We start from the raw sequence: 27,745 nt of genomic DNA, 5'->3' as shown, positions 1-27,745 counted from the left end.
GAAAGCATCACATGAAAGCTAACTTTTTTTGGAAGGTTTATTTTGTGTTTTTACACAAGGTGTCTTTTTCACCTTCCACGAGACATACCCTAAAATCAATAGCATTAAGCATATTTGTTTTGATTGAATCTAAAAATTAGATGTATGATAGCTTAGAGGATTCCTCTTAGACTAAAACTCCCAAGAAGGTCCAACCTTAAAACTAGATATATGATAGCTTAGAGGATTCATTTTAGTCTAAAACTCCCAAGAAAACTCAAAAAACTAGGCAAAACCCCTAATTTTTGCTCTCTCAGCAAGCATACATAAAGACCTTGCATATTTTACATTATGAATTATAATAACTCATGTGTACTTTACTTACTAAGAATTGCAAAACTAAAAACTTAATCACTCGTCTAATGATAGCACAATCTAAATTAATGAGATTAGAACCACCAAAATTAATAAATTTAAGCTTGACACATGTTTTATCATCTCATGCCACGAATTAGCATCTTTCACATACATAAATTTTCATCACTCACATCATCATGACCTATGTATCTTTCGTGTGCGTGAAATATAAAAACAATGTTCAAGCAACTCTTTATATCATTAGTAACCCCTAGAGGCAATGGGTCCTTTAAACCCATTAAGGTGTGCTTACCCATTGGTGGTAGTTGTTTGTATCTTGTTCTTGTTTTATACATTTCATTATTTTTCAAGGTTACATGAATGAATCTCAAAAAGCTAGTTATGAAATAAGTCATTCACTTATTGCATACTTTGAAGGGTACTTATTATCAAAATATTTAAAGTTTAATTACTAACCCAATCTAATGGTGCATATATTATATTCCTTTTTACATACTTCCCTATGACCATTGCTATACAAATGGTTTTAAAAGCAATAAATATAACATTTTTAAATTCAAAGGTAGACATTGTGCCTTTTATATTTGCTCTAATTATGTATTGATCCTTTTCACAAATTATTTAATGTTAGAAGCCCCTATGTGAATTTAAGTGATTTAAGTTAGGGTTAGTTGAGAGGAACGGCATCTCATTCAACAATGATTCCAAAGCATCACCAAATGTACCAAAACATAACCAAAGATATGAACATGCTTGGATAATGCTAGAAAAAACTAGGACCCAACAACTTATCGGATACAATTTTTTGGGCTTCAACTCCTTAACTTTGTGGCAGATTTTAAAAATGTCTTCTATTTATTAATGTTAAAAGTACATATTTGGCAAACCTTCACTTTCAACATAGTTCTTGTTTTTATAGAGAAACATCAATGCTATATTTGAGTGGTATACTCTGGCATCAATGCTATAGTTCTTGTTTTTATAGAGAAACATCAATGCTATATTTGAGTGGTATACTCTATACATGAGTCCAAACAAATTTCATGTCATAGTACTAACTTTATTGTGGCATGTTTAGTATTTGCAAAAGAAAGGTTTAGAATTGAGAAGTATATTATGAATGATCGAAGTTTAAGGATTGACACAACTTGAATTGAATGGTCCCCACTCCCCATTAAAGATGAGTGGAGAGATTGAGTATCCTATATCTTTTCTTCAAGTGTTAAATCAAGGTAAAGAAACCCATACAATTGTTTAGCTTGTGGAAATGTTTTTAAAATGTTAATAAAAATAGACATAAGGCATACACATGAGAGAGAGAGAGAGAGAGAGAGAGAGAGAGAGAGAGAGAGAGAGAGAGAGAGAGAGAGAGAGAGAGAGAGAGAGATCACAAGAATTGAAAGGGACATGGGGGTGTTCATGTTAAAAGAAAGAAGGGCCTTCCTTTAACTCAATGCAAGCATACTAAACTCTTGTATTTAGTTTGATGGGCAAGTTAATCATGGGATATAATTTTAAGAAGGTATGGAGCCATTCATAACACTTTCTAGTTTCCATCATGCCAATAAAGGGTAGAATCATTAAGTAGTGCTCTATGGAAAGGGACACTTTACTTGCTAGACCCTTTTTTTCCCAATTTAATACATTACTTATGCATGCCTTTTATTTTATAGGCTTTATAAAAAACCCTTTTAAACAATAATGCACGGGGAACGACCACACATTTGGAAATCTCCCCTTATCAATAATAATAATATGGATTTACCTTGAAAATTGTGATAACCATACACGTGGAGAGAATGGGAAACTTTAATTTATGCATGTAATGAGTGCATTCTAAGAGTTGTGGTGGGCTTACAACCTATCTCCCACTATTGCCATTGCCCTCAACATCCACTATATTTAGAACTCATGATATGTACAGTTTCTATTCATCCCAATTCTTACATGATGCCATACTAGACTTTTGTGCCACATGCCACAAGCCTAGAGTCTCTATCATGGATGGAATGGATTGGTACCAATGGCTTTTCATATGGACTAGGTTGGTACCAATGGCTTTCCAAACATTGGACTTCACCCTTGAAGTTCAGGAGACAACATTTTGTTTCTCTCTAGTATGTTCTCTTAATTCTTTGATAAAAATCAAGGGAATAAACATCATTATTTGAAGTTTTGTTCTTACTTATGGTTCTACTACCCGCTTGAAGATTTTGTTTCTCATTCCAAGAAACCAAGAGGTTTGAGATGTGGTGAAAGGCACACAATTATAAATGTGATAATATACCTAGTTTACAAAATGTACTTACTTAAAAGGCTCTTTACACACATGCTGCCTCATCGTGAAAATGGGGGAGATTTCACTTGTCCCTCCTTGAAAAGATAAGATATCTTCCAAGTCCAAAAACTTATGCATGGCCGGGTCTTTAGAAACACTACCCTTGTGAGACCTCACTATAAATCCCTTAAGGGTAGATGATCTCCCCTACGAAACTCTAGATAGATTGGCGGATGGACAGAGGAGATGTGTGTAAGAGCTCCGTCCCCTCAAGGCTATTGGGGGGAGGAGGGGCAATGAGGAGGAGGCGGTGGTCTCACAATAGGGTTTGAAGTAGTAGTAGGTGTTTAGGAAGATTTCTTTTATTTTCATTTGAGGTTGCCAACAATAACGAAGGAGAAGGGCTACCATGAAAAAATAGCATCACCCCCTCGATTTTTATAGCTTTAAAAGGGGTCCGAATGGTATGACAAAAAATAAGAAACATTCTATAAATGTAGCGAACTTATCTTGCACTACAAAAAAACAAAGAACACCCTAAATGCAGTGAACTTAACCCGCCAATGTCCTAGGCGGGATGCAGCTCTAAACAACCCCCCATAGGCCCTAGGCGGGACGCAGCTCTAAACACCCCCCCACAGGCCCTAGGCAGGATGCAGCTCTCATCAACACCATCTGGGATGCACGCAAGGTGGGTAACTGTTCACATGCCCCTTCAAGGATAAAGACGTGGATGTCGTGAAAATTTTGCTAAGATTCTGAATATCACAGACTTTGTCTATGCAAATGTAAATTTTTTCAGACTAATAATCAACTCCTCGCAAGAAGAAAAGAAAAGCATTTCATATTATTCCAAAATTTTTATTCTGCACGTTGAGGGGTGAGGGGGGAGTCATAACTGGCGTAGGGCCTAGAGCGAAATGTTTCTAGATTTAGGACTGTCCTAGCGAGGGAACACAGACGCAGAAGGCGACGAGGAAGACGGCGACAAGTGAGGGCATCCGCCATAGCCAGAGAGCTCAGAAAGCTTGCAGAGCTCCGTCACAGCCAGAGGCTGGGGGTTTCTCCCCTCCAAAAGAAAAGCAGAAACAACACTATCAACCAATGCCTTTTCTTCAGGTTGCGCTCCCTCTATGATAACTCCATCGCCCCTACTTTGCCTGCCTCTCCGCGTGTCCATCGTCCCTGCGTAAAGAGGATTGGCTTCTTCCTTACGTTCTTCATGACCTACGCGCTCTGAAACGCTAATCTTGCAGACGAGGTTTTGCTCATTCTTCTTGCGCCGCAGAACCTCTGCCTTCGAAATGTGCAGCCGCATGCTTTTCTCCGATTCTTCTCCAAAGCTTTGCAATAGCAGGATAGCCTCATCGGAGCTCGAATGCCGCCATGGCCATGGTCTAAGAACCTCCTCGCACATGAAGTGCGCAAGCTACTCTACCACATTTAGGGTTTACAGCGGCAATGAACGCTTTTCATCGCCTAAATTTGCAACCTCTCGCTTGCACACATACCCTAAGAAGGCACTCTCCAGCATTTCTTCTTACTCTGTTGGATCCGAGACCTATGCCCGCAGATGCGAGGACCTCACCACCAAACAGAGGCAAACGTTTGGCGATAGTTTTGATATGGATGGAGAGCTTTCCTCTTCTGATGAGTGGCTTGATTCAGACATGTATAATGAGGCTAAGATAAAGGTTATAGGGGTTGGCGGAGGAGGATCTAATGCTGTGAACAGAATGCTTGAGAGCGAGATGAAAGGTGTAGAGTTTTGGATCATCAACACGGACCTGCAAGCGTTGAAAATGTCTCCCTTACCTATGGACAATCGGTTGCAAATAGGATCTCAGCTGACAAGAGGACTTGGAGCAGGAGGGATCCCTGAAATTGGCATGAATGCTGCAGAAGAAAGCAGAGCTCTTATCGAGGAAGCCGTAGGAGGTGCTGACATGGTCTTCGTGACGGTATGGACATCCTCTCTCTATATCTGCATGTTAGGTTGCTTGCAAGGTTTGGGGTGCTACTTGGTGTCAGTTTGCAATGCCATTTTACCTAGTATTCTAGTCATTTGCAATCCAGTAGATTGTACCACTTTCTTTTACTTCAACTGTTCAAAGAAGCTGTCTTGATTTATGCAATGTTCCAAAGAAGTTGCCTCAGCTTATGTAATGCATGGTAACTTGATCAGGCTGAGTCTGCTTGTCTATGATGCCTATGCTAGTTGCCTCAGTTTATGCAATGCACGGTAACTTGATTAGGCCGAGTCTGCTTGTCTACGATGTCTATGCTAGAGCACGGTGGTTTTTGCTTAATGCAACGCAGTGATAGCCTTTGTTGAGCTGCATTGATGTTTATTCCAACGTAGTGATAGAGCCATAATGGCTGTCAACTTTGCTAGAAGTTCAGCTTGGTGGATTATGATGTGGATATTAAGGTGAGCACCTCTTGACAGTTAAATCTGCACCTTCTACGGTGAGCTAATGACGTGAGTAGGGGATGCCACAGTACACAGCCATGCTATGCTTGATGCAGTTGAGGGTCTGAAGCCCTTTATGTGTCCATGCTATGCTTGATAAAGGTGAGGTTTGATTGTTTTGCGAAGTTTAGGTTTGGCTCCCCCTCGTTAGTATTTGGAATTAACTTGACCTTTTCATCTTTACATGCCAGTTTTATGCATTGCATTTGATCCCAACATAGGCTCTTGTGATTCAAGGATTGCATCCTCTTCTCTTGAAAATGTCTCAACTTCAAGTGAAGTTTGCTTACTCTAGATGTTAAGTGAGAAGCTCACTATCATGTTGCTAGTTGGATAGTCTTTGGGCAAGGTGAGCAAGGTTGTTGACCTCTGATGCTGTGCAAGGAATTGTTGTTTTAGTTGCTCCTAATTGAGAAAAACATGATGTTTTTAACAAATCTTCATTATTGGCAGGCTGGCATGGGTGGTGGAACTGGCAATGGAGCTGCTCCTGTCATTGCTGAGGTTGCAAAATCGCTTGGGATTTTGACTGTGGGGATTGTAACCACCCCCTTCTCTTTTGAAGGGCGTAGGAGAGCACGCCAAGCACAAGAAGGGATTGCAGCCTTGAGGCACAGTGTTGACACGCTCATCACGATTCCAAACGATAAGCTGTTGACAGCTGTGTCGCAGTCTACACCAGTTACAGAAGCGTTTAACTTGGCAGATGATATTCTTCGTCAAGGTGTGAAAGGCATTTCAGACATCATTACGGTACACTTTTTCACCCAACCTTTCTTTGTGGAAAGGTTTGTTTTTTTGGCTATATGCAAGGATGCAAATTTGAGGTGCCTATTCCATGCAGGTGCCTGGCCTTGTTAATGTAGACTTTGCTGATGTTCGGGCAATCATGACTGATGCAGGCTCATCTTTGATGGGAATTGGCACTGCTAGTGGTTATTTCCCCTCTCTCTCTCTCTCTCTCTCTCTCTCTCTCATCTAACACGGCTATTTTGGCATCACCTTGTTTGGCATTGAAGCTGCATCACGTTTTAATTAGAATCTAGAGAGCTAGGGAGGATCAAAGAATACGAACAAGTCCATAGCCCCCATGTCTAGATCCAAACGGAGCAGTTGTTACTAGGAGAAGCTCTCAAGCTCAAAAGATAGCAATTTTAGCTTCATCTTATCATGCCTCTACTCTGGTTGGTACTCAATCGATTGCCCCTCCACACTCTGAAGCTCGAAGCCAGGAGAGTGATTAGAGGGTGCATTATCTTCACGACAAGGGAAAACGTAAGATAGAAGACAAGTCTCATTACCGAAAAAGGATCAAAAGACTTCAAGGCTGGGGATAAAATGGTAAAATTTGACAATTTTCGTGGTGAATTCAATTTTGACAAAGCTTTACCTTTATCACACGATTTGAAGTTGCTTTTATTGATGAAGTTTTGACAGAAGTTCTAAGTTGCATCATCAAGAGGCCATGCATCTCAAGGGAAGTAACTTGTGGATGGCTCTCCAGGGAATGGCAAGTCACTTAGTCACTTGTGGATGGCTTTCAAGGTTGCAAGTTTTGCCCCTAAATTTTGGACTGAGTTTTAGGAAAAATTCTATAGTCAATCTTCCCCCCTAGTTTCGAAAAGAATATTTGAAAGAGTGGGAGTGGCTTACTCTAAAGGAAGAAGAATCCATGGATGCTTATGTGCCCAAATTCTGGAAAGTCAACCTGAAGGTAGTTCCTTTTATGGTCATCACAGAAGAAGACCAGAAACAAAGTTTGAATCTGAACTTTTACTCATCATTCAAGAAGGGTTGGAGCTGTATCCCAACCAGTCTACTCAAGAACTCACTAGTTGCATATCTACCTGTGCTTATAGCCCTATCACCCTCACGAACCCAGCGTGTGCGTGCCGTCTTTTTCACCCTCAAGCACCCCTACTTCTCAATCTGCAGGCTGCATGTCTGCTGGCTGCGCTCATCAGGACCTCCTCCTCGTCTTATCTCTTGCGCAAACACCCAAGGCTTGGCTGTCCTACACAGCCAGGTGTGTGTGCTTTGCTTTGCATACCCGCGGGACAGCTTCACTGCCCTATGCGCAGGCTGCAAAAACAGCCCTCTAAAAGCTTTACTTACTCACTCTCTTCCACCCCCTATGTTTACATGCCAACATACATGTAACAGGGCAGGTACATGAGCATAAAACTCAGCTAGACGAGAGAAAAAATCATTGAGAAATTAGGGTTTTTCTGATGGGGCATTCTTCTGCATATTCTCTTCCCCCATCCTCAAAATCCATGTAACCTAATGTGATGTGCAGCGGAAGTATTTGTATTGGAAGATCCTGTCACACAAATGCTCACACCGTCTTTTGTATCCTGAGTTTCGTGAGTTTAGCAATCCACTTTAATACTTCAAACTTTAAAGAGATGAGAGAGAGATATATGAGAACAGTACTCCAGATTGGCTCCCAAATTACCCACTGAAGGGTACCCTATCCCGATAACAAGATAGTATTTGCTTTATTACTTTAGAGAGTATGACTGTGGATTGTAGATAAGCCAAACGCAAGATCTCGGAGGATCGGAAGCCTGGCTGAACTGTACACGGCTGGAGAAACACCTCAATGAACTGATCTTGAGCCTATGCACTCTTCCCAAGGGCATGAGGAAGGACTTCACACCGGAGGCTGAGAAAGGACTGCGGTGGACTGTTCTAAGCTATGTAACTATGCTGTAAATGCTTATGAATGATATGTTACCTTCACCAGATGACTGTAGCATGTATGCGCCTAGGATCTGCAAGGACCGTAGAGCTGTTGGGCAGTGTTCTTGGATTGTTGCGTTGAACTGTAAGTGCTGTTAGACTACTGCGTTGAACTGTAGGGGCTGATTGGAAGCAAAACGCAAGATCTCCAGGGTGGAGAAGCAAACGCAGAAGCTCCAATAGGGTTGGATTAGTCTAGGGCTGAAGGCGTGGATGCTCTTAAGGCTGAGGATGAAGGGCACCTAGCTTCTGCAGACTGAATGAATGTCTAAGCCCTATGCAAGCCTATTTATACTAACTAGGGGTTGGTCAAGTTGGCTGGTCATTTATTTAATAAAGTTTATATTTATAAATGACATTAAATGCTAAATAAATACCATAAAATATGGAAAAAATACCAGATAAATCCTAGTAAATTCCCTAAGAAGAAGATCCAACTTCCAATGTGTCCCATGCAAGCTTCGATGTCTTGCATGAACGAATGTGCGGAATAATAGTCCTTTTCACTGAAAGGGCTATCAATGACATGGCTTGTGCATCTCTAGAGTCCCATCTCTTCTGCTCTTGTGTGGGAGCAGGATCTACATCAGGAGCTCTTTGAGCACCTTCCCTTTGAGGCGTGGCTGGCTGTATGGTAAGTGGGCATGTGTCATCACCGCACACGATGCCCCAAAGCCCTTTGGCTACTAGCAAATTACGGATCATGAAACTCCAAAGGGAGTAGTTAGATCCATCCAGCTTGTCCTCCTGGGTGAGCACACCAAATACATCTGTAGCATTCTGTGCCATGTCAACAAAATATATCTGCGAGCAAACCAAGCACCAATGTGCACTGCCAGGCAACCAAATGTCCTTTGCAAATGTATGCCTGCAAACCAAAGCAAGTGTAAACCTGCACCAAATTGTCCAATTACACACAATGTGTATACATACGCGACAAATCGCAGCTGTAATGCCCAATTACATGCTCCAATCAGAAAATCCCCAATTTTTATGCACTCCAATCGCTTCAATGTGCATCAAATTGGCCAATTTTCACAAAAGCCCCAAATTTCTGCAAATGAAAGAGGCTCAATTTGCCGATTTTGACCTCAATTTTGAAAACCCCCAAATTGCAGGCAAAGCAAAATGCCCAATTTTTTTCAATTTGTCCTGAAATTGGTAAATTCCCCAAATTGGACCTGCAATTTTCCTGTGAATATGATTTGCACAGAAGTGTCTGCTAAATCTGCATATGACCTGCACTGGAATGGCTGCAAAATATATTTGTATTTGACCCAAAATGTGTACAGAGAAATACCTTCCTGCAAGAGCAGCAGGCTTGGAGCAGACAGTCGAATAGAGGGAGCCAGTAGGCTAGCCAAGTCGTTGCAGTTGGAGAATGAACGTTGTTGGCCAAGTCGTTGTAGGTGGAGAAGGCGGGTGCGTGTACCGGGCAGCAAGATGGAGGCGTGAGAGTGTCGAGGAGCTGCAGGTTGGTGGAACCGGGTAGCAGGCAGCCAGGTGCGTGTAGCTGGCAGCCAGGTGCGCGTAGGCGAGCTGGAGTCGGCTAGGCGAGCAGGCGTGCTGGAGTCGCTAGCGACGAGTCAGGCGGAGGCGGCAGCCGTGGGCCAGCACGAATGGCCTGTAACGGGCGAGCCAGGGGCGCTGGAGCCGGAGTCGCTGGTGTCGGAACGGGCGGCCGGAGTGGAACGTCGAAGGTGGGTGCCAGACGTGGTCGGTCGGAACGGCGAACGAGCAAGTTGGGCGACGGCGACGGTGGCTGGACGGAGCAGGGGCGCGCCGGACGGCAGGTGCGAGGGGACCTGGTCGGAGGCGACGCTGCGTGCGGAGGTCGCAGCAGCGGACGGATGGACGGCGCGTGGACGGAACGGCAGGACGGACGGCCACCTGCAGGTTGCTGGCGGTCGACGGCTCTGGGTAGCCGGAGGGGGAGGGGGGCGCTGTCGGAAAAACGCCGGCTGTATACGGTGGTGCCGCCCGCGAGCTGGGCGGCGGTGGTGGGCTCCCCACTAGTGCCACCTATTTCCGGCGGCCGGACGGTGGAGCAGCGACGGAAACCACGGACGGCGACGGAAAAAACACAACGTCGACGGAAAAACGCAGGCGACGGGCGGAACGCCTGTTTTCGACGGAATTTCGGAGGGTTTCTTCCGGCTGCAGTTTTCCAAGGCCAACTCCCAGCTCCCAGCTCTGATACCAAATGTTGGGTGTTGGACTCACACACTCACACACACAAACCTGCACATTAGGGTTAGGTGCAGGGTAGAGAAGCTCACACACAGAAATGAGAGAGAGAGAGAGAGAGAGAGAGAGAGAGAGAGAGAGAGAGAGAGAGAGCCAAAAGTGTGGTATCCACAAAATGCAAGTCAACCCTTGCATGTGTGCCACATCCATATAATATAAAAGTACAAAATATTATATGTGTCCTTTCACACTTGATGTCCAAGGGAAAAAACCACATGGGAAAAAGTGCCCTTGGTTAAGCCCTGTTCACACATAGCACTACCATAAGTGAGCATATGCCTACAGTCTTGCCTATGGGACTGTCACTCCATAGGAAGGCTCGTGCCTGGAACTGTGTTTTACCTATGGGACTGTCACTCCATAGGAAGACCAGGATTTATGTTTTATGTCATGCCATTTTTGTGCCCGACAGATATTTTTTTACTTGTTCCATGAACGGGAGATATGTCCATGATACTATTTACACATGCACTCATGTTTTTGCATGTTTGAAACTGTTTTCGCATGACTTGTATTTTTGTGTTTGCTTGTTTGACATGTCACTTACCAATGTGACATGTGAGGTCTTTGACCGTCGTAAACACAACCTTAGTCTAACTAAACTGCACTTAATGATGCTTAAGAACGACAGATAGTGTCAATGCAATGCAATGCAGCTATATTAGATGAATGGGTTACAAGGAGATCTGAATAGATCTATGATGCTGTCCTAGATGACTATCCTTCTCGGGATGAGAGGAATAGGCTGAATGCTGATTCTGAGGACTGTTCCTTGCTCCAATGCTGAGGTCCGCCCTTCGATGCCGGCTTCCCTCTATGTAGGAGATAGGAATGATGAACTATATGCTGAACATGCTGCCTATATGCTGAATATGCTGAATGGACTGCTGTCCCACTGTCTTTCCCTTGTCTCCTGGGAAGGAAATGCTGAAGGGATGGCTTTGGGAACTGATGCTGAACTGCTGAACTGAAACGTAGATGCTCTCCGGCTGGAGATGATGCTCTATGCGTTTGCTGATCAGATGGACTGATGCGCTGGGAGGCGATGATGGACTCAATGCTGAAAACGCTGATGATTTGAGATGTGATGATGAGCTTCTATTTATATGCGGGTACTGATGCAGGTCGGCCAGTTTGCTGCAGTCGGCCGGATGCAGATGCCCACGACTGCCATAAAATACCATAAAATGCCAGTCGGCTGGTTTATACATGCTGTCGGCTGATGCCATAAAATGCTCATGATGATTAGGATGCTGATGTTGGTAATGAAACATCTGATGCTCATACTGATATATGCATGAATGAATATCCTGATTATATGCCTGATGATGCCATGCCACTTGTACACGTGATGGGTGTGCACGTGACAGAAGGAGAGAGAAAGAAAGAGAGAAAGAAGGGAGGATTATGTGTGTGTGTGGACCCAAGAAAGGGGGAGAGAGACAGAAAGAAAGAAAGATATATTAAGCATCTACTAATAAAGACCCAATGGGCCTATGAGACCAAAGTGACACAATAATGTCCATGGCATATTTCATCATGGAATGGAAAATAAAACAGAAAGAAAACATAAACATAGCTATCTCACTTATTAGGTGATACAAAACTGTCCATAGAAACTCATCATCGAAATACTAAGAACATAGAAACATGAGAGTAGCATCAGCTTCGAGTAGATGGTATACCACTCTCCAAAATATCAAGCATGGGGCTAATGAGTATAGCCGAGAGGTCTCCCTCAGCTATGTCACGTGGAAAGGTAGCTCGATGGCGGTGAAGTATGTCCTGGATCTGGAGCTGATGAGGTGATCGTGGTCGACGGGGGGGCCGAGGGCGCCAGGCATGCTGGAGTGCGGAGGCTCGGTCCGAGGTAACTCCTCTCGCGCAAGGTAGGTCTAGAGCAGCTCGTGGAGTGTCCACAAGATCCACTGTATCACTGTCCTCCACCTGCTGGGTCCGAAAGAAACTGGTGATGGTTGGCTGGCGAGGGAGGGGGTGGGTGGCTGGGGCTGAAGCTCTCTCAAGAAGCTTGTGTCTGCGGAGCTCAAGGCCTAGGCAACGCTGGTCCTGGAAGTCAATGATCCTGGAGAGTGGACCACATCCCTCACAAAAAAGACAATGAAACCTCCCACGATCTCATAGTATACTGGGCAACGGCATATGTAATGCTCCTCCGTCTCAACCTCTGTGTGGCATAATCGACAGATCCTCTCCTCTCTGGGTCTCCGTATGAGCTTCTCGGCTCTGAAGATGCACTCAGCTCTACCTGTCTCCACTCTGAGCCGATGGGATGAAACCCGTATCTGGCCAATCACAATCCGCATGGCATGGGACATGTGAACAATCAAATAGCCCGGCTGCTGGATGAATCCATCCTCAGTGAGTGTGAGGAAGTGATCTCTGTAGAAGTGCATCTTCGTGGGGAGCTCCGAAGGTGTGATCCATGTGCAATGGGTGTAGAGGCTGAGAAGATCTAACTGGATAACCCAGTTGGTATCCTCGTGAGAGAGGAAAAGGGGAGTCCAAACTGTATTGAAGGGGGGGAAGGCGGTCCATGCGGAGCCCATATATTGAGAACCAAGTGGAAACTAGTGCATACCATACTGCAGAGTGGCCCTCAAGTGCTAGCTGTCTTGAGGACTCCAGGGCAAGCCTCGGGTACTTGTGGGGATCCATATGACTGATGTGATGGAGGTATGTGACTGTCTGGAAGAGTGCATCCACTACCATCAGGGCTGCAGCAAACTCTGCCTAGAATTTGGTGTGGGACTGATGGTTTGCTACGGATCATGCGGGAGAACATCATGACCTGGGGCCTCTCAACTCGTTGCCAATCCTCATCGGATAAATCTGGCCCCCAGAAGGCTACTCCATACATCAAGGCTGGTGTGACGGGGTGTCAAAAAGCCAGCCCTACGTCCTGGGCTCCTGGAAATGTGCCTGGAAGCACTATTGCTCAAGTAAGCTCAAGGCTGCATAACCCCATGTCACTCTGGCATGTGCTGCGGGAAGCATGGTGAAGCGTGGGCCACTGAAAGTGACACCAAGGTAGACATAGGATGACACAATCTCCACAAGATCCCCTCTATATGTGAACCTCAAACTGGATGTGAAGGGGTGAGAGGTATTGAAGACCATTACCTTGGTTTTACCAAGGTTAATAGAGAGGTCCCGCTGAATGCAAAAGTCCTGTAAGGCATCCAACTGTCTCTAAAGCCCCTCGACGGAGTCTGAGAGGAGGACGATGTCATCTGCATAAAGTAGTATGGGGATCAATATGCCTGCCCGTGTGGGACCAGCCCCGCCTAATCCATCAATGAAGCTCGAGATCTCATCAATGTAGAGGCCGAAAAGAGTGGGTGACAGAGGGCAGCCCTGTTTCTCCCCAATAGTGCTGGAAATCTCCTGTGATGTACCACCTGGGGCTCTCACTCGTCCGGTGATGGACTCATAGAGGGCGATGATGCTCCAAACCATGTCAGATGGGACTCCTATCTCTTGTAGATGGTGTAGAAGGCGGGCTCGGGGTACAGTATCAAAAGCTTTGCGAAAATCCACAAAGCAGCAGTAAATCCTCTGATGTCGTGCTCTACCCTCCTCGATGATGGCACGGAGGGTGAAGATGTGGTCAAGGGTAGAGTAGCTCCTCCGAAAGCTAGCCTGTCCTGAGCCTCTACATCCCTGGCTCTCTGCAAATGAACCGAGCTCCGCCTCTAGCACCGATCCATAGAGTTTGGCCAATGTGTGGCCAATCATGGTCGTCCTGTAATTATTAGGATCGAGTGGATCTCCGGCTTTGAGGATGGGGGTGATGGTGCTGGTGGACCAAGAGGGTGGAAATCCTTCACAAAGGGCTCTATTGAACATGTAGGCTAATAGGGGCGCCAGGGTATCATCGGCATGCGAGATGTACTCGGCAGTGAGTCCCTCATGATCTTGGGCTCCCCCATTGCGTAGTCTATGAATGGCCTTGAGGACCATGCCCTTTGTGAAGAAGGTGGAGGTGGTGGAACGGGGATCTGATGGTGGGGGTAGGGGTGGTTGATGGGGGATATGATAGAGGGAGCCTGCATAGGAGCGCCATGTGTCCGGGCAAGTGATAGGTGTGGGAGGGCGATGTTCTCGGAGTTTCCTCCAGGCCTCTTTGCAGTTCGGCCCTAAAAAAAAGTCGGTATAACTCATCCTCTTTTCGAGCGTAGAACTCTCGTTTCTTGCGTTGGGTGAGCCATTGAGAAATCCGTTGCGCTTGGCGCTTTGTGATTTGCCCAATCCGTACCTCATGCTTAAGAGGGGAGTGTATGGCCCGACATTCGTCATCATACCAACAGTTCTGGGGCATGGAACCGCAAGGTGGCTTGGCAATAGACCGCCATGTGCAAATGAAAGAAGTGGTGGGGCAGATGTGTGGAGTATGGTGGTGAGCTGTGATGTGAGGGTGGATAGGGGGACAGTAGGTTCTACATCTTGGAGTTGGCGGTAGAGTAAACAAGGTCAAGCTCATGATCAAAAAGGACCTGAGTGTAATGTAAGATGGGGAGTGGTGGTGGAGGGGCGGGTGGTGTGTAGGTAAGAGTGAAAGAGAGGTAGGCATGGTCAGCCTCAAAGAGGGGTGGCGGGATAGAAAAGTCGGGGAGAAGGTGTGCCAAAGCCGGAGATCCCATAAGGTAGTCCACTGTGCTAGTACATCTTGAGTGAGGGAAGGAGGTGAGTGTCAAATCCCCAAGGATCTCCTCGTGATCGTTCCTGGTACGCGACTCAAATCCTGCAAACAAACAAACAAACAACAAGGGGGTGCAAGCCTGACTCACCTCCCAACCATGACAGCCGTGGGCGAGCCCACAGTCTTGGCTGTCCCCACCGAGCTACGAGCTGAGCTAACTAGGTTGACGTACCAACCAATCTCCTCCTCGCGACGTCCCATACCGCCACGAAGCTACCCTCGCGGGCCTCGAGATTGCTGCCGGCCTCGGCTGCATAAAGCAGGTGCACGTCTGCACTAGATCCAGGCTGCAAGACCATAGAGCTCTCACAAACTTGCGAGACTCTCTATATCTCAATAACTAACCTTGGCCACCCTTTTATAGGCTCTTGGCCAGTCATCGAGCGTCCACACTTGGACACCCACCCGTCCATACTTGGGTGCCCGCCCATTAGTCTATCCCTAACTCAGCTCGCCAATCAGCCTACCAAGCTCCAAGCTTCCCCAAACCTCGAAGCTAGTCTTGCGTGCGTGTAGCACACGGTAGATACACACTGTGCACATGACATACTCCCCTTCCTCTATGAGCTCACTCCTGAGCTCACTAAAAAGCCAGGGTAATCTCTCTGAAGAGTAGTCAATGTCTCCCATGTAGCGTCCTCCTCAACACGATCCTTCCACTTGATCTTGTACTCCGTGATAAGCGTATTACGCAATCTTCTTTCACGAAATCCAAGAATCTTTTCAGGTTCGTGCGAAACAAATGTCATGTCCTCGACATCTATAATTTCTTGAGGAGTAAGGTGGACGATGTCTATTAGAATAAAATCTGACTCGGTCTTGAGCACTTCTAATAGATTCCTTAGCAACTTGTAACATTTCTTGCATATCTTGCAAAAAATTACGTGCTGCATCATGCTGAAGTACTGAGAATCCTATTGTAACAAGTGATCTAGGTTGAAAACCATACATAAGCATGAAAGGACTAAAACCTGTACTCGTATGCTTAGTACTGTTATATGCAAATTCTAACATAGGAAGATAATCCTCCCATGAACTCTGTCTTTTGGATACATATGCTCGAAGCATATCCTCCAAGATCTGATTCACTCTTTCAGTCTGGCCATCAGATTAAGGATGATCAGAGGAACTCAAATTCAAAGTTGTTTTCAACTTCTGAAAAACAAGTTTCCAAAAATCACTCGTAAACTTAAGAGTCCCTATCACTGACTATGTCCTGCGGTAATTCGTACAGTCTAAACAATTGCTCGATAAATTGCCGTGCTAATTGCGTAGCTGTAATAGTCTTCCGGGTCGGTAAAAATCTAGCCATTTTTGGCAAGGGATCTACCACAACCCAAATAGAATCGTGGCCTCGATGTGTTCTTGGCAATCCGGTAATAAAATCCATGGAAATACTTTCCCATTTATTACCTGGGATTTGCAAAGGATGCAACAACCCAACCTGTCTAAAGCATTCAGCTTTATTTGCCTGACAAATTTGACACTTGAGAACATAATCTTCTACATACCCTTTCATCTTTGGCCAATAAAAAATGTGTTTCACTAATGATAGCGTCCTGTGTACCCCAAGGTGTCCAGCAGAAGGGGCGTCGTGACACTCCTTAAGAATCTTGGACCTAATGTCCGGGATCTGTGATACATAAATTTTGTCATTACGGAATAGTAAACCATTCCGAATCATCCACTGGCCTCCTGCAGCCTGAATGGTAGACTGCTCATTCATTGAGTGTTGGTCAATCAATGAGCTCCCGTCCTGGATCTTCTGCCAAAATGGACCAAAATAACTATCAGTCCTACAAAGCTCTCTCAATGACTGAAATAAGTCGGTAGAAATCTCGGTGAACGACAAAGAATTCACCTCTCTAATTCGACTAAGCGCATCTGCAACACTATTCATGGACCCTTTCCGATAACGGATCTCAAAATCAAAATCTTGCATTAACTCAGCCCAACGAGCTTTCCTTCCTCTCAAATCATCCACATCACACACATACTTGATTGACTGATGATCAGTCAATACCACAAACTTGGAGCCATATAAATAATGTCTCCAAACCTTGAGAGTATGAATCACAACATAAAGCTCCTTCTCAAGAGTTGGCCAACGAGATTGAGTGTCGTCTAGCTTTTTACTTTCAAAAGCAACCGGTCTACCATCTTGAAATAGAGCAGTCCCGATGGCATAGTCACTGGCATCAGTTTCAAGAACATAAGGCCAACTAGGATCGGGTAATGCTCAGATAGGTGCTTCCTTGACTTTATCTTTCAAAAGTCTGAAGACCATATCCAAATCGTTATTCCAAGTGATAGGCTGATTTGACTTACGTCCACGACCAATAAGTCAGTCATCGGTACTGTGAGCTGAGAGTACTTCCGCACAGATTTCCGAAGAAAAACTACAAAATCGAGAAAAGAACGAAGTTGTTTCACTGTTCGCGGTATAGGCCAGTCCAAAACCTTCTGAACTCGGTCATAGTCAGTGCTCAATCCATCTCGAGTGATCTTGTGTCCCAAGTAAATGATGTCGGTCATAAAGAACTCACATTTACTTAACTTAGCATATAATCGATTATGTCTTAAAATAGATAAGACAATCGTGAGGTGTCTAACATGATCCTCAAGAGTACGACTATATATCAAAATATCATTTCGGAACACCACCACAAATTTTTCCAAATGTTCACGAAAAAGATCGTTCATCATTTGCTGGAAAGTGGCTGGAGCATTGGTTAATCCAAAAGGTAATACGAGAAACTCGTAATGGCCATACCTAGTCCGAAAGGTGGTTCTTTCGACATGCCTTTCATGAATACGTATCTAGTGATAGCCAGTACGTAAATCTATCGTCGTGAAATATTTCGCTCCTACTAATCGGTCAATCAGGTCATCTGAGGAAAACGGTTCTTAATGGTCAGCTTGTTCAATCTCTTGTAATCTATACACATTTTCTCCAAGTACTTTTTGGGGATTATACTAACTCTTGCACCATCATCAAGGACTCCCAGGTGTTGTCCTTCTTTCTCCTAAGCAACACAGGTGCACTCCAAGGTGATTTACTTGGACGGATCTGGCCCATCCTCAAATAATCTTCGAGTTGTTTAGCCAACTCATCTTCCTCAGCTTGGCTCATCCTGTAAGGTGGAATACTGACAGGATGAGCACCAAGGATCAAGTCAATACGATGATCTACTTCCCGTTCAGGTGGTAAACCCGATGGCAGTTCCTTAGGAAATACGTCTGGAAACGAATCAAGTATCTTCTGTAATTCTTTGCTTTCAAACACACTTAATTCATTGACATCCATGGAAGGTATGAGAAATGAAGAAAGTGGAATCAATACACAATGGAAAGCGGTATACAAAGAAGAATCCATTATATTTCTAAAATTAATTGTATTTACAAGAGGTCCCTGAGAGGGATAAATACAATCACCTAAAATACCATACTGGGTGTCCCTATGCTGAAAAGAAAAATTATGACTAGACCAATCTATTTGGACTTGAAGAGTCTTAAACCACTCAATCCCTAATAACAAGTCTACATTTTCTAGGTGCATAACATAGCGTTCCAGAGTATCTTTGTAGTCCTGAATCTGGATTGGAAGCATCTCCACCTTTCGATCCCATACTTGCCTTCCCACAGGTAGGCGTACCTCATAGGTATGATCGCTGGGTGTCGTATCAAGACTCAATTTCTGCACAAGTTTATAGTTAACAAAGTTGTGTGAGCTGCCAGGGTCTAGAAGAATGTGAATCTTATGGCCATTCACTTCTCCATAAACGCAGAGAAGATCATGCAAGCCAAATACTTTAGAGTTGAACAGACATCTGATTCTTGGGTAGATTGCGTGAAGAGAACAAGTAGAGAGAAAATTCGATCTTTGCACAATAAAAGTGCAAGGAAACTTGAGAGCTTGAGAGCTTGAAAACTTGAGAGATGTGTGGCAAGAAGCCCACTTAAGGGGTTTATATAGCCTACCCCAAAAGCTACTTGAGCTTTTGCTTTTGTGTTTTTATATATATATATATATTCTACTTCCTTTAAAAAAAATAAACACCTTTAAACCTTGGAGGGGACTTTTAAACTTTTTAAAAAAAATTAAACTAAAAAAAATCAAAAGCATCGAATGCTTTTGTGTTTTTTTTTTCTCCTTTCCTCCCGGATTAGCACCGCCGGCTTGCTGCTGTCGTCACCTGCGCTACTGCCGGTGCTTGCTTTCCTGCCGGCGCCTTAGTTCGCAGAGTTGGCCGCACTGGCCTAGGCGCCTACGTAGGCCTGGCTTGGGCACCTGCCCGCCTGGCCTAGGCGCCTGCATAGGCCTGGCTGCCTGGCTGCGTAGGCCTAGGCGCCTGCCAGCTTACTGGCCGCCTACTCACTTGCGCCTACAACCAGTACAACAGTACAACGACACACAGCAACAACCGAATACTTCTCTCGCTCTCTCTCTCTTTCGCGTTCAACCCAAAGCAAACGAACATGTTCCCTTTTTCTGTTTTCTCTCTGCTGAAACTGTTTATACAGTTCAAAACCATCTTTCCTCTTCTTTGAAAAGCAAACAACCCTTCTTAGACTACCATCTCCATCATCATGGGTTTCTTTGATGAAAAAAAACACATACTGAATCTGAAAACAGCAGTATGCACAGAAAAAACAGCAAGCTTTTTTGAACACATACCTTTCTTCGACCTCATCTTCTCTACCTACCGACTTGCTCGTTCACGAGGCATGCTCTGATACCATTGTCAAATCCCCAAAGATCTCCTTGTGATCGTTCCTGGTACGCGACTCAAATCCTGCAAACAAACAAACAAACAACAAGGGGGTGCAGGCCTGACTCACCTCCCAACCATGACAGCCGTGGGCGAGCCCACAGTCTTGGCTGTCCCCACCGAGCCACGAGCTGAGCTAACTAGGTTGACGTACCGACCAATCTCCTCCTCACGACGTCCCATACCGCCACGAAGCTACCCTCGCGGGCCTCGAGATTGCTGCCGGCCTCGGCTGCATAAAGCAGGTGCACGTTTGCACTAGATCCAGGCTCCAAGACCATAGAGCTCTCACAAACTTGCGAGACTCTCTATATCTCAATAACTAACCTTGGCCACCCTTTTATAGGCTCTTGGTCGGTCATCGGGCGTCCACACTTGGGCGCCCGCCCGTCCATACTTGGGTGCCCGCCCGTTAGTCTATCCCTAACTCAGCTCGCCAATTAGCCTGCCTAGCTCCAAGCTTCCCCAAACCTCGAAGCTAGTCTTGCGTGCGTGTAGCACACAGTAGATACACACTGTGCACATGACAGTGAGGGCGTCGGAAGAGGGCCATCGAGACATCCCGTTATAGATAGCGAGACCATGTGCAGCTCCCAGCTCTAAGAAATATCTCCCATACACCATGACCTCCTCACGGTCCTGTGATGATCTCTGTAGCCCTGTGTCAGTGACGTCCAGCTCCTATAGTCTGATAGAGTCGTCCAGATCGAGTAGTGGGACTTGCTGACTTCCCGTCCTGGCGTTGAAATCCCCGAGCAGGAGGACTTCCCCCAGCTGTGAGAACTCCAAAATATCCCCATATAATGGTAAGTATGGTGACTGGCCATGCTGTGCAGCATAAGGGGAGTGGCGTGGTGCAAAATATGTTAGAAGTCATCTCCTGTCTATATTTATACACCAGGGCCTTTGTTGTGGGTGTGCCCGCCCTTATGAGGTGTTTTCCCATTTTTCCCCACTCTCCGTATTTTTCCCCTATTTTTTCCCATTTTTCTGTGGCTTGGGAGGCAACCCATGTGCTGGCCGACTGCTGGAACTGGTCCACGACTCCATGTATGTGATGGCCGACTCTGCTGACAAGCTGGCCGACTGGATATGTATGCTGGTCGTGGAGTTTCAGGGCCAGTCGGCTGCCCTACAGCAGACCGACTGCTGTTGGGGGGCCATATAAATAGGCCCCCAGTCCCCTTGCCAGTTTTGTATCATACTCCGGGATCTTCTTGTGTATATAGAGCAGAGTTACACGCCTATATCTCTCTCTCTTGTGCTGTATTTTTTCTGCATCCGTTTTTGCTCGTGTTCCCAGATCTGGTCGTCATCTCCGCTGCGTATTCTGACATGGTATCAGAGCCTAGGCTCTAGATAGTTCTTGGGATTTGTGTGAGCAAGAGGGGGGCTGTTGTGTTGCTGATTGGTGGACTGTTTTGGACTGTTCGGGAAGAGGAGAAGCAAGAGGACCGCGGGCTGATTTGCTGGACAGCCACTTGCAGATATTAGTTCTTCTTTGTTCCCACCCACCACCCTTTTCAAGGTACATCCCCGCAATGACCAGGAGGCTCAGACACAGATGTGGGATCGTGTCAACGCCAAGGTTCGTTCGTTTATCTTTCTCAACTGCACACCACAGGTAATCAATCATGTAAAGCATATGACGCTGGCCAGAGGTATATGGCAGCATTTGGCCTCTCTTTACAACAGGGTATCGCCCATGAAGAGGATTTCCTTGGAAGTACAGATGCGGGTTATGAACCCTGCAAAGTCGTCGACGATGCGGGAACATATTACCAAGCTGCAGGCTCTTCAGCAGGAAGTTCTTCAAGCTAAGAAGGAGATATCGTCAAAGGACATGGCCATAATGTTGTTGTCACACTTACCCTCTCAGTACTCAGCATTTTACTCGTCCTTGATTACCAGTGGCAGGCTCAGCACCATCACTTGGGAGGAGCTTGTGCCCATGGTCCTGGACCAGGAGGAACGATTCACGAACCCTCCTCAGGGTGGAGGTTCGGAGGCCTTAACTGGCCAACGGTCGAAAGGCCGTAACACGAGCAAAGGGAAGGCTTCGTCGGAGAAGTCTTCTGAGAAGACGTCCGTTACTGACCGCGAGAAACTAAAGGCAGAGAGGACTTGTAATGATTGTGGCAAGAAAGGCCACTATTGGAGGCAGTGTCCCAAGCGGAAGACCGAGAAGGGTGAAGATTCCTCAGTAGCAATCATGAAGACTCCGGCTTTTGTGCACCTGGAGGTGGTGGACACTGATGTTTCATTTTCTTCAGGCAGGGAGGAGATTGGAGGACTCTCCGCAATGGATACTCGAGAGTGGATTCTAGATAGTGGTGCTTCCAGGCACATGACTCCTTCCCGTTCCAGTTTACAGGATCTCTGCAGGCTTTCTGGTCACATTCTTACTGGGGATACATCCACTATCCCAGTTCACAGTGAGGGCAGGATGGAGATAGTTCCCAATGACAGAGGGGGGAAGCATTCCTCCCAGGTGTTATATGTTCCGTCACTTGGTTTTCATCTGTTGCCAGTGCATCAGGTTTGCAAGACTGGCATACGAGTGGAGTTTGATGAGCATTTTCTTGCTCTCCGGGACAAAGCAACAAGCCAAGTGGTTTGGGAAGGCAGAGTGGAGAATGGAGTTTACAAGCCCCAGGTCCTCAGGTTTGTGATGAGTGGCAGTCTGGTAATGGCCACTTAAGTGTGGATATGCTGCAAGCCTACAGGTGCACGCTTTCCGGGACCAGATGGTGGATAGCTTGCCAGTAGATGGCAGCAGTTGGCAGGAACTTTCCAGTACTGATGTTGGTAGTTCTTGTGTTCGTCAGTCAGAGGAAACTGAACATGTAACTTATGCTCTGATGTCTCGTAGTGTTCGGGACAAAGAACCTCCTGTAGATGAGGATGTTCTTTCCACGGGGACCTCTCGGAAAGCCAGGCAGGTGGCACTTGATTACTTGCAGAAGGAGGTGGTTTCTCCACGCTTTGTGGTTCCAGATTCAGAGGGGGTGGTTGACAGGTTTCAGAAGGCCTTGCGTGGTCTTCAGCAGGTTTCCAGGACTTGTTTTTGCACCGTGACAGGTGTTGATCCTTGTGAGCAATGTGATGCCTCTTTGACTCAGAAGCAGAATGGTTCATTGATCTGGTTGATGGACACCAGATTGGACGGGAGCTTCCTGATGAGGCAATTGAGCTCATGGTTGCGGATGACTCTTTGGGAGGTAGGATTGCGTTTCCTGTGGTTTCTACGGCATGCGAAGGATCATGGACTCTTGTACACAGGAGGGGGATTGTTGGATGGAGTCCGACTCCACGGTTGGAGTGACTCGGTTTGGGGAGGAGATCTGGACACGAGGCGATCTACTTCAGGCCCAGAAGCAGTTTTACGAGGCAGTAAGAGGCAGTCATCTTTTGCCTTGTCGAGGACAAAGGCAGAGTACCGGGCTGTTTGTGATGCTGCTTGTGAGGTGGTGAGGATGCAGAGGTTGCATTGCAAGTTTGGACTTCCACTGGAGGAACCCATGGTCATCCAGAGGCACTTTGTTCGTGAACAGATCGTTGCTGATGACATCTTGCTAGAGTTCTGTTCGACGGAGGACAATACGGTGGACCTCTTCACGAAGTCGCTATCTCAGGATTTGCTCAGGCAGCACCCCAGCTCCCTGTGGTTGGTTTCACAGCCAGGAGCTGAGAGGGGGTGTTAGAAGTCATCTCCTGTCTATATTTATACACCAGGGCCTTTGTTGTGGGTGTGCCCGCCCTTATGAGGTGTTTTCCCATTTTTCCCCACTCTCCATATTTTTCCCCTATTTTTTCCCATTTTTCTGTGGCTTGGGAGGCAGCCCATGTGCTGGCCGACTGCTGGAACTAGTCCACGACTCCATGTATGTGATGGCCGACTGCTGACAAGCTGGCCGACTGGATATGTATGCTGGTCGTGGAGTTTCAGGGCCAGTCGGCTGCCCTACAGCAGACCGACTGCTGTTGGGGGGCCATATAAATAGGCCCCCAACCCCCTTGCCAGTTTTGTATCATACTCCGGGATCTTCTTGTGTATATAGAGCAGAGTTACACGCCTATATCTCTCTCTCTCTCTCTTGTGCTGTATTTTTTCTGCATGCGTTTTTGCTCTTGTGTTCCCATATCTGGTCGTCATCTCCGCTGCGTACTCTGACAAAATAACACACAACAATGTCACTGCTAAGCTGTAGCCGCACCCAAAGATACCATGCATCCTCGTCCTTCCGAACGATGCTGAGAATCTGTCGAAGATGGGATCTAAAAAGGACAGCTACCCCTCCAGAGCCACGTACTCCTCCTGATGTGCGGGTCTCGCCTCAGAAAGCTAACTCCCACTCATACCCGGCTATGTATGGTAAGCCCCTCTCAGGGCTTTGATGAGTATCGGTATAAAAAATGACATCCCTGCCTGTGAGAATCTCGCTCAAGCCTCCTGGATTCGACCACAGCATGCCATTGCAGTTCCATACTGCAATGGACGCGGGGTCTATGAGACCAAACACCTGAGGTTGGCAGTTCCATATTGTCAACCTCAGGTGTTTGGTCTCATAGACCCCGCGTCCCTATTTGGGACAGCGCTCAGTGATAATGACCCTACCATCTCTGTAGATAGCCCACTTGCCTACTCTACGGGCCTCATGAACTGTCACCATCGCCTCACGCCAGTGTGCCACCTGTGCTGGGGTGAGATCATCTCCCATGTACACCTGTGTGCCCTTGAGGGCAGCCCGCCTGTCTAAGAAGGCCTGTCTACTGGTGGCATCAGGGAATCTAATGATGAGGGGCCGCTCTCGTGTCATATCCTTGCCTGCCCTCCATGTATTTGCAAAGGGGGGGCGATCCCATCCACTCCTAGCATCTGGCAAAGCGTCATGGCATCCTCCTTGGGGGAAGCAGTGTTGCCAGGCGTTTCTGAAACGGCAGGTTTCATACGTTTTGAAACGTTTCATAAAAGGTAAGAAACAGGTACAAAAAGGTTTCATACAAAATAGAAAAAAAATGTATATTTTTAACTTGAAATATACAAAAGAAAAAACTGTTGACATAACTTATAAGAGACCACATTGAATTCATTTCAATAAAAACAAAATACATGTAAGATATGATGATATCACAAATCACGTGGGTGATCACTGATCAGTGATGACTAAACAGAAATCAAAAGGATCACCACGTGGGTGATGAGTCATGACTCAAAATCCAAGATCAAAATAAATAACATGTCCAAAGTTCAAACTAAATAACATGTCCAAATAAAATGATACTGGCAGCTGCTAGCTACTATCTGCATCCTCATGCTCATCCTCATCTCCATCTTCTGCCTCTGCAGCCTCACTCTCAAGGTCACTGCCGAGTCCTCAAATGCCTCATCCTCTAGAGGTGCAGGTGCACCACTCGTACTAGCCTCTCGAGAAGATCGTGTAGTGCGAGCCGGAGCCATGATCTCCTCATAGAGCATAGAATAGATGTCTCTCTCCTCTTGAGGAATGCCGGGAATCTCCTTGCACTTCATGATATCAATCTTATCTGGATTCACTTGGCGAGGCTCAATGGGATGACCCTTTTGTTCTAGCAATCGGAGATTGCAATGACAAAAGACAAGCCTCTCCAATTGTGCTGAGGAGAGTCTATTTCTCTTTTTCGTGTGAAAAAGAGCCCATGTACTCCAGTTTCTCTCACAAGGCCCTGAACTGCAATGCTGGGAGAGAACTCTCAATGCAATCCGTCTCTACATTGTACAAAAAAGAATGTTAAGTTAGAGTCAAAAAGAGAGTGGCATTTGAATGTAGATTTTGAAAGAATAGGACTCAGGAGACAAAGATACAAGATTCAAGAATCAAGAAACCTTACCAAGTTGGGTGTCCCAATACCGTATTTCTCCCACCAAGACACTGGCTCCAACTGTGTCTCCCTGAGCAATGCAGTAGCTCGCCCAAACATATGGCTACCGTTGCGGTAAATGAGAAGCTCATCCTCGAGCTTTCTCATAAGCTGTATATCACCTCCCACTCCCACCAACTTGGTAATGTACTCGATTCATCCCGACTCTGGCTCCTCATTGAGGTATTGCTCCTCATTTCTCCAAAGGGGATGCAAAATGTGAGCAACAGCATGGATTGGCCTATGAAACCAATCCCAACGCCGATTCCAGATCTCCTTAATATCTTGAACTCTACATGTAACATGTGACATACATAAGAGATCAAGATTTATAAAATAACTTATAGGAAGACTCAAGAGAAAGACTCGTATGTGTATAGACCCAAGCCCGTAAAGGGAGACCGGAGAAAGATTAGAAAAGCAATGTTCAAACGTGATAGTTCTTCAAAGCAATTGATCGATTGTCTAGAAACACCAACGGCCTACATGATGCCTGGACTAGGAAAAGAGAGATTGGATGTTAGAGCCAAGGGACCATGCCGAATGTTACTACCTTCACGAAGGGCATCAATGGAGATTAAAAGCAATCCATGACCGAAAACTGAAAACCTTGACCGAGACCTAGTACATACTAGGATACGGAAGATCAAATTGATGATGGGAATGGGATTCAAACTGGAAAAACCATACAAAAATCCTAGACCAGAATTATACCGTGATGGTAGTATAGTTTGAGGATAAATTTTTCTTTTTTGGAAAGAGTTGTTAATGTTTTGATGCATCATTGGTTTGTATGTGCATTAAAACGAGATGATCCATGTATGGACATGGTGATCAATTTTATTGTTGATATATATCTGTTTGTTATCATTTGGTATCGACAAGTGTCATGGGGACTAGTTTGGTCATGCCTTGGCGAGCCAACAAGTGTCGTGGGCACTTGTTTGGTCACGCCTTGTCGAGCCAACGAGTGTCGTGGTGGGGGACCAGTTTGGTCATGCCTCGTTGAGCCAATGAGTGTTGTAGGGACCATTTTGGTCATGCCTCATTGATGAGGGTGGGAAGGGTCTGCGGACCACGGCCTCACTAAGTACTCACAAGTTTTGTCGGTGAAGAGGGCCCATATTTTGGGTAAATGCTTTTCCATGGTTGGCTTTTTAGCAGGGTGTTGATCCTACCAGTGGCTGATTGGTTTTGGATCCTTTCTAGTTTGGGTATATGGAGGTAGCAAAGCGGCCATTAGTGCGGGACGGAGACCCCGACTATTTGTTGGAATAATCAACCAAATATCCATCCGCTTAGCCTTAGGGATTAAAGGGGCATATGGTCTAGAGTTGATCAAAGGTTATTTGTATTCACCGAAGTGTAATTGGGTTAGTAGAATGTTATTCATTGAGGAATGTCTACTTTTGTAAGTGGTCAACAAAGATGCCAATCAGCCCACCTTATATCTAGGGAAGCTAGAACCATGGGGAGAGAATGGTGGAGTGTGGAGATATTAAAGGAGGAATCAATGGGAGAGAATTATGGATCTGATTAGAGTGCTAGTCTTGATTAGTTCATTGTAATCACTCTTTGTACTTGCCTATTTAAAGAGGCACACTAATGGAAGAGATATACTCTCATTTTCCATCATTATGTTGTGATTATGCTAATTGTACTTCATTAGTCTTAATCCCATTTTCATGTGTATGATTACACTTAATCCATCATGCTAATCTTCATCTATGATCCACCATGAAATCTAGCATGGTATCAGAGCTAGGTTACTTCACTCTTGTCTCATAAGCAAAGATTATCACCTATATTATCACTAATTAAGCTTATTTAGTGTGAATGGTATCACTTCTTCTCTCTCTGACAAACCAGTCTGCAGTGGGGACTTGATATCTCCCATCACAGACCATCATTACCCAATCTTAGCAAGGAGGCTCTTCACAACTCATTGGCGCAGCTGTAGCTCGAAGGAATCGATAGGAATTACGTCCTGTCTCGTCGGCAGAGATGGGAGCAGCAGAACCAGTCGCTTCCTGTTTTACAGCCATCGAGAAGTTCGACGGCACCAACTTCACAACTTGGCAAACCAAAATTCGCCTCATTTTTATGCAGTACAATGTCTGGAGATTGGCCAAAGGCTCTGAACCCTTCTCTCAACATAAAGAGAAGGCTATGTACACCAGAGGCAAAGGCACTAATGACCACTACAACAAAGCTGCCAAATGCACTTACTGCACGAAACTGGGCCACACTTT

General features: G+C 45.7%; 2 protein-coding genes across 2 annotated transcripts in view; one reads left to right on the top strand and one right to left on the bottom strand.

The window, feature by feature from the left end:
• The first annotated feature begins 3,867 nt into the window (after positions 1–3,867).
• LOC147622294 (cell division protein FtsZ homolog 2-2, chloroplastic-like) overlaps positions 3,868–27,745 on the top strand; it is a 42,752-nt gene continuing 18,874 nt past the window's right edge. Inside the window, exons 1-3 of the mRNA XM_086823394.1 lie at positions 3,868–4,596; positions 5,562–5,861; positions 5,953–6,043. Coding sequence (XP_086679520.1) covers positions 3,940–4,596; positions 5,562–5,861; positions 5,953–6,043 — 1,048 coding nt within the window. The 5' untranslated portion in view covers positions 3,868–3,939. The remainder of the gene's footprint in view (positions 4,597–5,561; positions 5,862–5,952; positions 6,044–27,745) is intronic.
• Positions 9,876–25,845, bottom strand: LOC147622295 (uncharacterized). Its single transcript, XM_086822734.1, has 3 exons — positions 25,464–25,845; positions 24,961–25,341; positions 9,876–10,010 (listed from the first exon to the last, which is right to left on the bottom strand). Exons 1-3 carry the CDS (start codon positions 25,599–25,601, stop codon positions 9,876–9,878), a joined length of 654 nt encoding a protein of 217 aa, XP_086678860.1. The 5' UTR covers positions 25,602–25,845.

The sequence above is a fragment of the Cibotium barometz genome, chromosome 29 (genome assembly GCF_041138505.1).
Source record: "Cibotium barometz isolate CiBa-2024 chromosome 29, ASM4113850v1, whole genome shotgun sequence".
Classification (NCBI taxonomy): Eukaryota; Viridiplantae; Streptophyta; class Polypodiopsida; order Cyatheales; family Cibotiaceae; genus Cibotium; species Cibotium barometz.
The sequence above is the reverse complement of the archived record's forward strand: the minus strand, read 5'-3'. Positions and strand labels throughout refer to the sequence as shown.